The 9,491-nt window shown below is 45.1% G+C and overlaps 1 protein-coding gene across 1 annotated transcript; it reads left to right on the top strand.

Annotated features, from left to right (window-relative positions):
- Positions 1-3,089: 3,089 nt before the first annotated feature.
- On the top strand, positions 3,090-6,214 carry LOC133900735 (probable CoA ligase CCL6). The gene is made up of 6 exons (XM_062341959.1): positions 3,090-4,935; positions 5,035-5,142; positions 5,244-5,383; positions 5,483-5,665; positions 5,770-5,889; positions 5,991-6,214. The coding sequence occupies exons 1-6, from the start codon at positions 4,755-4,757 to the stop codon at positions 6,042-6,044; spliced, it is 786 nt and encodes a 261-aa protein (XP_062197943.1). The 5' UTR covers positions 3,090-4,754; the 3' UTR covers positions 6,045-6,214.
- Positions 6,215-9,491: the final 3,277 nt, after the last annotated feature.

Genomic DNA, 9,491 nt, shown 5'->3' with positions numbered 1-9,491 from the left:
GTAGCTATAGGATTGGAACCTAGGGTGCAAAACTTTATTACGTTAGAGTAGCCGCACTAAATAAACCTAGATTATATTTATATAGAAATTGATTTATGTTTATCTTATTGATTTGAGCCAATTAATTTTAGAAACCCTAATTCATCCTACCTCTTAGGCCTTCACTGGTCCTTATAGACGTTTTTTGCGGTGCCAAATTTTCAAGTCCAGCTTCTTGTTACACTTTTTCTACATAGAAGTTTTTTAGGGCCCTTATGAATAAAAATGTTTGTAAGACCATGAGATTTGTAACACCATAAAGTTTGTACGGGTTTTCTAGTTAATAGTCGCAAGATTTTTCACCGCAAATTCATTCATTTTTGTTACCGTCAGATGTATATCCAACCATCTGCCTTCATCTGGCTCAACCTTATACAAGTCATTGTCTTCCACAAAGCAGATCCATCCACTCTAGTCCCAATCCAGTGCATCGCCTCCTGTCGGTGATATACTCAAGAGGTAATCTCTAAATTGGATTGGATCCGTAGTAGGCCTTGCGGGTAATGATTTGTGAAGAATTAGAACTCTAATAGATCTTTTAACATGGCAACCTATTAGCGGGGTTTATATAAGTGGAGGCATGGGGCTGTGGGTGAACAAATCCCACCACTCCGAAACCTTAGCCACCTCCACGTGACCTCCCCACAAATCCCTAGCCAGGTGCACGGTGTCAGTATACTGGCGCACGACGTTTCACCCATAGACATATGGATACTGTTGTGGCGCTACTGCTACTGTTGCGGTACTGATCAACGACAAGGATGTGAGGAGGAGATGATCAATTCGTGACGAGAATGACTACTTCCTTTACACCGACGCGCATGATGTTGGACCGGCCTTCTCCAACTCTTCTTCTGCTGCACTGTGCATCTAGTGATAACGATCCATGATCATCTACTCACATAATTTCCTAAATAAACGTGTCTTGAAAAATTGGCTGGCTAAATATTTTCTATAGCAAAGCTAGATAAGATTTTAGCATCTAAAATGGCCGCTTCGATTTTTGGCCACCCAAATTTTGACTTAGGCCTCATTTGGATAGGTTGCGGCTTCGGAGCTTCTAGCTAGCTGAGGAAGTGGTTGTGGCTGTTGAATTTTAGTTGTTGGCTTTTACAATAAACTTTTAGTTTCTTAGCACACCAAAAGACACCAGAAGCTGGTTCAAAAGTCAGCCGCTTGGATAGCTTCTGGCTCTTTTCAGGAAAAAGCCGCTTTTAAGCCCATCAAAATAGACGGATAGCCTCAGACCAAACACTACTTGACATGGCCAAATTTTAGCATGACCCCAATTTTTGCATGGCTTCCTAGGGGCAAAAACCAAACAACCCCTTAAAGCCTCTGGTGACCCACCGATTGTCCTTGGTGCTCCCATTTTACAGACCAACGACTAGTTTCTCCCCTTCAACGGCTAATTTTTTAGGTTATCCCTATGTATTATACCATATTGCTCTATCATTTGAAGGTGTTCTCACTCGTTGGAAAGCTTAGACACATATTGGAGAGATTGAGGCACTTTGGTAATAATATTAAAGATCAAGACAATTAGCATAAGATTAAGGCTGAATAGTGTTAGTTTAGGTCTAGTCTGAATCTAGCTAGGTAATTAGAATAGAATGAATCAAGTGAGTGATCCACACTTATTACTCTTGGTGCTTGCTGGTACCTAGACGGTTTGGTAGCGGTATATTCTTGTGAGACCCTCCAATTGAGTTTGTGGAGCGGTCGCAAGCTTTGTAAGAAGAAGGAGTGGCCTGTGCCAGAGTGGTGAAGCACTACCATAGTGAAGACAAGCAGTGGGAATCAGGGGTGGGACCTAGTAGGAGACCCACTGGCGTGAGGGGAGCTCTAACGGCTAGAATCATTGGAGTAGCCGAGCAGGGAGCTTGGCACTTGTGAGAGACTCCAACGTGGATTAGAGGTGAGCGGCAAAACCGATATCAAGGGAAAAAATCATCATGCTAAGTTTGCGCTCTCTAACTCATTTATATTTTGCACTTATTTATTGCATCATTTAATTTTCACATTTACCTTTTCTAGAATTGCTATGTGTAGCTGTAGGATTGGAACCTAGGGTGAAAACTTATTACAATGGAGTGCCGCACTAAATAAATCTAAATTATAATTAGATAGAAATTGATTTAGATTTATCTTATTGATTTAAGCTAATTAATTTTAGAAACCCTAATTCACTCTCCCTCTTAGACTATCACCAGTCCTTATAGACGTTTTTTGCAGTGCAGTGCCAAAATCGCAAGTCCAACTTCTTGTTACACTTTCTATATAGAAGTTTTTTACACCCTTGTGAACAAAAATGTTTGTACAGATTTTCTAGTTAACATTCGTAGGATTTTTTTCACCGCAAATTCATTCATCTGGCTCAACCTTGTATAAGTCATTGTCTTCCACAAGCAGATCGATCCACTCCAGTCCCAATCCACTACATGGCCTCCTGTTGACGGTATATCCTAAGGTAATCTTTAATTCAGATTGGATCCGTGTGTGAGCCTTGCGGATAATGATATACGAGGGATTAGAACTATAATAGACTTCCAACATATGGCAGTCTATTAGTGGGGTCTATATAAGTGAAGTCGCGGGGCTATGGGCGAAACAAATTCCATCACCCCGAAACTCTAGCCGTCTCCACGTGACCTCCCCACAAATCCCTAGCTAGGTGCACGGTGCCATCACACCAGCGTACAGTGTTCCACCCCTGGACATGTGGATATCGTTGTGGCGTTGCTACTGCTGCTGCTGTTGTTGCTGTAGTGATCGGCGACAAGGACGCGAGGAGGAGCTGATCAGTTTGTAACGAGATTGACTACTTTCTCTACACTAATGCGCACGACGTTAGACCGGCCTTCTCCAACTCTTTTTTCGCTGCAATGTGCATCTAGGGATAACGATACATGATCACCTACTCACATGGTTTCCTAGATGAACATGATAGAACTTTTGTTTTACGCTAGCGTAGCGTACCCGTTTCCCAACACCTCCACTGTTTTGCTTCTGCCGTCAACCTCACCCATTGGCGATCCTCTGTGACTGTGGTGGGTGGTGCCCCTGCTGCCTCGCCATCCCACGCGCTGCCTTCCACCATCGCTAGATTATCCAACTTCTGTTGGAAATATACGAATTATTCTAATTTTATCATATTCTACTCGGAGGCATAATTCATAGTTGTTTACTAATGCAAAGTGATCTACCGCTAGCAGCATGCTATAACACATAATCGATAAGAATGACATGAACTCATAGTCAAGATTGATGAATAAAACGACTAGATACAGTTACGACTTGTAGTCATGCAGACCGAAGAGGAAGTTGTTGGGTTGATGAAGTCGAGCTTCCGCAAGGGTGATCTGATCAATGTCGAGGAAGCAACTCCTTAGATGTAGTCAAAGTAAAGTCGAAGTGGCAGTGCACGAGCAGTCGTACAGTTGCGCTGTCCAGAAACCTCATTGCCACCCCTCGTACAGGCTTCACGACAGCAACGGTTCAGAGATACCACTCACCCTCAACCTCGGTGCACACCAAGGAGAGGGTCGGCGAGGTTCAGTAGCTCAACAAAAAACATAGCAAATTTTGATGAGAGAAAGATGAATAGGATTGATTTGCTCGCTGCCTTGTTGCCTCACAAAAAACTCTACGTGCCAGGACATCTCCAGGACTTATATAGGCAGCGGTACCTTACCAGTAATGGCTGTAATTATCCTCAATAAACAGCCATAAACATCACTAGTAACCACTTAATAAACAGCTACAAATAGCACTAGAGACCACTGAAATAAAAAACAATTAACCTCATTAATTTCACTTATGGCTGACACAAATAGAAAGAGAAATAGCTTTGGAATTTTCAAAATTAGATCTCTTAATAAGCCAAATTCTAACAACTTCCACAGCAGCGGCCACCAAATCCCCAAAAATCCTGACCCCTGACCCTTACCTAAACCGAGATAGCCGGAGTTGCAAACCTCCCTGGAGAAAAAGGTCAGACCACGAATCTTCAAGCGCGTCTCACGATACAAAATTCACATTATTTCAGCCCCAAAAATCATTCGAACGATGTTTAGCAATTCCGAAGTTTTAATCCTCATGATTCGTTAGGCTCTATGTTATGAAATTGTGGTAGTGTCACGTACATTGCTTTTGATAGATATCCTAGTATCCCTTACGGCAAATACGGTGTATAAATAGAAAGCATCGAGGCGACTTGCTCCGCCAGACCGCACATGCAGGATAGACAGAGTAAGTCAAGCGCGCATGTACTGAAGAATAACTGCACGGGAACGCGTCCACCAGTATGGCTACCGCCACCGCCGCCAGCTTCTTGCACCGGTGCCTCGTCGTGCTCGTCATCCTCACAACCGCCGTTCACTCGCTCCTGCAAATCATGCCGGGCAACGCGGCCGGCGACGGATTGTGCATACCGCGCGAGAGGGACGCCTTGCTGGCCTTCAAGCAAGGTATCGCCAGCGACCAGGCAGGCCGCCTCAACTCATGGCGGCGAGATGACCGTGAGCAGGACTGTTGCCGGTGGAGAGGCGTCCGGTGCAGCAACCGGACTGGCCACGTCTGCGAGCTTCAACTCCGCAACACAACTCAGATGGATTGTGTGTTTATCTATGAATACATGACCTGTCAATCAGTCATTGTGATTCACACAGAAATTGCAAGCAGCAACGTTGGGAAGACGTCCATTGTTGTGACTCATGCAGAAAGTTTTTATAAACAGAGTATCTCACCTTTTTCGTGATTTATTGTTGCTGGAACAGCTAAAGGAAGGACTTGAAGGCCGTATACATCTCATGCTAGCAGGAGCAGCACCTTTGCCAAGGCAAATCGAAGAGTTCATGCGGGTAACCAGCTGCAGTGTCTTTGTACAAGGATATGGTAAGAGCTTCAGACCATATTAGCATTTTAGCACGATTCAGTTCGGTTCTTATGGATGGCAATATGCCGTCCCTGAAATGGGCTACGGCGCGCTATCAGACACGCCCCGGGGTGAGATCTGCTTGAGGGACCACACCTTGTTCTCTGGGTACTACAAGCGCCCTGACCTCACTGAAGAAGTGTTCTCAGATGGCTGGTTCCATACAGGTGCAGAATTATTTCTCACTTCCTTCTAGCTTACTGAATGATCAGTTAGTGAAGGTGATTAATTTGTCAGAAACTTGCCATCACCTTAATTATGTATGCAGGTGATATTGGAGAGTGGCAACCCGATGGGACGATGAAGATCATCGACAGAAAGAAGAACATCTTCAAGCTATCCCAGGGAGAGTATGTAGCAGTTGCGGTCCTGGAAAGCGCATACACACAGTCCCGTCTCGTCGCATCGGTACGCCAATTGAAGCCAACAAAAACTAAACCAAAGTACTTGAGCACGTAATTATGCTCCGATTCAACTAACCTTGAGGCTGGCTCCTCTCTGAACCAGGTTTGGGTCTATGGGAACAGCTTCGAGTCATTCCTTGTTGCTGTGGTTGTCCCTGAGAGGCAAGCTCTTGAGGAATGGGCGGCAGCAAACAAGAAGCCCGGTGACTTTGCAGAGCTGTGCAATGATCCGAAAGCAAGAGCGTACATTCAGGATGAGCTGAACAAAACTGGAAAGAAACTCGGGGTAAGTCGATACTCGATATCCGAGCGATCATATGTAGCCAACTTTCATGTTTAATGCTCAGTTCTTCAGAACAGAAAAATAACAATCTTGTGCCATGCTTGCAGTTGAGAGGCTTTGAGATGCTGAAGGCAGTTCACCTAGAGCCGGTACCATTCAGCATAGAGAAGAACCTGATCACACCAACTTTTAAGCTCAAGAGACCCCAGCTGCTCAAATATTACAAGGTTTGAGGGAACGTCTCTTTCTTCACTCTGTTCTGATGATTTCGTTAAGAATGCGATAATGTTCATAGTTTTATTCATAAAAGGAAGAAAACTTTTCGCAGGATCGCATTGATCAGCTGTACAAGGATGCCAAGGAGGGAAGAACTACAGTGTGAAATAATATCAGCAAGTGGTTATGAGCATTGTGATTCTTCAGAAGCGTGTACATATCAATAATACGATTCAAGAGTTAACGCCTTTTTGTGGCATGTTTCGAGGTGTAAGAACAGAGAGTTACTTGGCTAAGGAGCTGTGTGATAGCTCATACTGCTGTAAATTTACTCCCATCTGTCATTCAAGACCTGAACCCGACATAAAATTTGCGTTAAAAAAGAAAACAGATGAGATGAACGTGACGGAGCGCCATGAGATCTTTGCTCGATTTGGATAGCAGTTTAGACTCCGCGTTTAAGCCTAAGCAGCATAATCTGAGCAGAGGAGAAGTGTTTTTATTTGATTAGACATTTCCGTATTTTATGTCTCATATACCGGGTTCATGTTTCTTAGATAGCGGCTGTGCGCATCTTAGTTATATAGCGGCTAAAATTTTATTTTATACGGTTGTATTAGTTTGATGTAACTATAAGAATTAATAAAGTTTAAAAAAAAACAGATATGGGAAATAGTGCTGCATGAAGCTTCGAAGACAAAAATCATATCCTTATCCGAGAATGGTTTGCGCGGGTGATGTTTGTACTACAAAATTTGCATGTAAAGCTATTATTATTTATTATTACCAGATATACTATGTAAAGAAGTCGCCTGTCTTCTTTTATGCATGGGAAATAGTGCTCTATGTAAAGAAGTCGCCAGTCTTCTTTTCCTTGAAGTCGGGGTCACTTTTTTTTTGTGACCATTGAAATGAAATGTATCTATGACGCGAGTATCCTCAGACTGTTTTTCTTCTGCTGCTTTTTAAAATTGAACGAACGAAGAAAAATGATAAAGGCTGACCCGCAAATCACGCCGTGGAAAGGACTCGGTTAAAGGTCCTCGCGATTGGCCCGCTGCAGGGAAGCATGGAGCCCTCTGTCTTGCCACGAGTTTTTTTTATTTTTATATTTTTTTGAGTTTAAATTTAAATAAATAGATTTCCGGCGAAAAGATTTACAAAAGTAGGTGCCCACCGCCCTCTCAGAGGGCGGGTACGGGTGCTAACCGCCCCCTAAGAGGGCGGTAGGCCTAACCGCCCCCTCAGAGGGCGGCAAGAGGGGCTAACCGCCCTCTCAGAGGGCGGCTAGGCCCTACCGCCCCCTGAGAGGGCGGTTAGGGGATTTTTTCATGTAAAATTAATTTTTTTCTATTTTATCCTATAAAAATATATTATTTTTTAATTGAAGGGAAAAAAAGAAGAGGTGTAAGGAAATTAAGAAATTAAATTTGGAGTAGGTTATGTAATAACGGGAGGAAAAAATCAGTAATTAGTAGTTGCAGCATTTTACGTGGGTATGGGGTGTGAACGAGGACAAACATAGTATTGAACACATGGTGAAAACATTACAATACACTGTAACCGCGATGACACGATGAGAAAACAAAGGTGGCATGTACGGTTCGCACTAAGACCTTATTAGTGCGCCGATCCTAATCATAACATGCCTTAGGGAAGGAAAGTATGTCGGGTTACATTAGGTACTCTCTACTGCGTGCATCTAGGATACTTTCCCTTTCGGAGGGCATCGGGACCTGCCGCCTTAGCACGGCGGGCTCTCTCCCGCTTCCTTTCCCTCTCAGCCTCTCGAGCCTGAGCCACGGTACGGTCGTGCGCCACCTTCCTCATGCGCTCTTCTTCCTCCCGCTTGAGACGAAGTTCCTCTTGCTGTTGCTCGTACTCCCGACGTGCGTACGCTTCCCTTCTCCACCTCATGTTCATGTCGACCCACAGCTTCTGTGAGTCATTTTGCTTATTGTTGAGCCACTGAATAAAATCACAGAGCGGTGGAGGGGACTGAACAAATGGAACAAGATGAGCGGTTAGTAAAAGAGGGTGCGTAATCAGAAGAGATGAGGCGGACATCTGTTACCGTACCGGTCGATAACCAGTTGTTGCATTGCGAGGCTTGTCATACTCGTAGTTGGCACACATGAAGAAGCGTAGTCCATAGGTGTATGAGATGTCCCGCGACTCGCGGAGCTTACAAAGGTCACCACAGAAGCACATTGGTGGTTCGAGACCTTCAGGTACGGTAGTCCCCCAATGTTTCTTTGGTGGGCTCGATGGAGCTGAGGAAGACATTGCACTTGAGAGATATGAGAAATGAGCGATGCTTCTCCGTAAGGAGGTTTGGCTACTTATAGTTGGGGGAGGCAGGAGAATTGGATTCGCTCTTAAAGAAAGGAATTAGGGCATGGGCGTAGCTGGCGGGAGGAGCATCGGATTCCATCTTGAAGAATAGGACAGTTTTGTCGTTGCCCATGGTCAGAGATTCCACGTTTATTGGTACCCGTGTTGTCATTTACTGATTTGAAAAAGCTGGGTAGTGTTGTCACATTGTGTTATCAAGTCATGGTTAAAGTTTAGTGGTGTGGTCACTTGTTCATTGAACGTGTCTGAATATGAAATGCATTTACGAAATGCTAAGTCGACCATACAAAGTGAACGTGTCTTAATACATATGAGCACATCACGAAGCGAATACGCATATGTTAGTTACAAAAAATGTAAAATGCTACTCATGCCTCCCTCGTTGCCGTCGTCCGTGCGCCCCATCGTGGTCCCGATGCCGCTGGTTAACCCTCACGTGACCCCTGGAGTAGGTGAGGGGGTCAGGTGGGCCGACGTGTCTGCTAGGCCTAGTAGGGACCACCGGTGTCGAGGGCTCGTCATGCGTGGGCTAGGTCCGAAGCGGTGCACTGGAAACCTGGGACCGCTGAAGGACGTCGTAGTCAGGTGTGCCCCCGAAGAAGTCACGGACGATGTCGTATGCGGTGTCGGGGCCAGCCTCATCCTCCTGACTAGGGTAGGAGGACTGTGAAGGCTCGGCAGGCATCCATGTGTACTGGCTGGAGGGGCCTGTGAACAAATAATCACATTAGATACGAACAATATGGTATTGAAAGTAGTAGTAAAAAATGTATAATTGTACCTGCGTGGTACGACGGTGCAGCAGAAGAAGGCCACGCTGACGTGCCGTAGTACGTTGCGGGGGGGAGGGGGTAGGGTGTGGGGCCGCCGAAGACGGACCGGCCTCGTCACCGAAGTAACCTGAGCACAGTTCTAACTTATTTTGCTGAAAGTACTAGAAATTAGGAAGAAGGGTTCCCGGAGTACCTGACTGTAGACGTACAGGGCTCAATCTGCGAGGCTGCGTCGAGACTTGTGCAGACAGACCTAATGAATGTTTAATAACAATAAGTAAAGGATATTGATCAATACTTTTCAAAAGTATAATTCGTACCATGTTGCTCGGACCCTCCAAGACGTGATAGGAGGGGTCGTGTGGGTGCCGACACTGAAGAACGTCGGTGCACGTCTGACGGCCGAGACGACTCGGTGTGTGCACCACTCGTCCTGGGAGGCGGCCCTGCTGCATCTGTGGTAGATCGGCAGGAGGTGAGTTTCA

Source organism: Phragmites australis, chromosome 19 (assembly GCF_958298935.1).
Source record: "Phragmites australis chromosome 19, lpPhrAust1.1, whole genome shotgun sequence".
NCBI classification, from domain to species: Eukaryota; Viridiplantae; Streptophyta; class Magnoliopsida; order Poales; family Poaceae; genus Phragmites; species Phragmites australis.
Note: the sequence above shows the minus strand (reverse complement) of the source record. Positions and strands in the feature narration are given on the sequence as shown.

Bases quoted from the DNA above. Each gene is read 5' to 3' on its own strand.
- LOC133900735 (XM_062341959.1), top strand. From the start codon at position 4,755: ATGCAGAAAGTTTTTATAAACAGAGTATCTCACCTTTTTCGTGATTTA. The intron at 4,936-5,034 runs GTAAGAGCTTCA...GCGCGCTATCAG, and splicing joins TGTCTTTGTACAAGGATATG to ACACGCCCCGGGGTGAGATC. The intron at 5,143-5,243 runs GTGCAGAATTAT...TTATGTATGCAG, and splicing joins AGATGGCTGGTTCCATACAG to GTGATATTGGAGAGTGGCAA.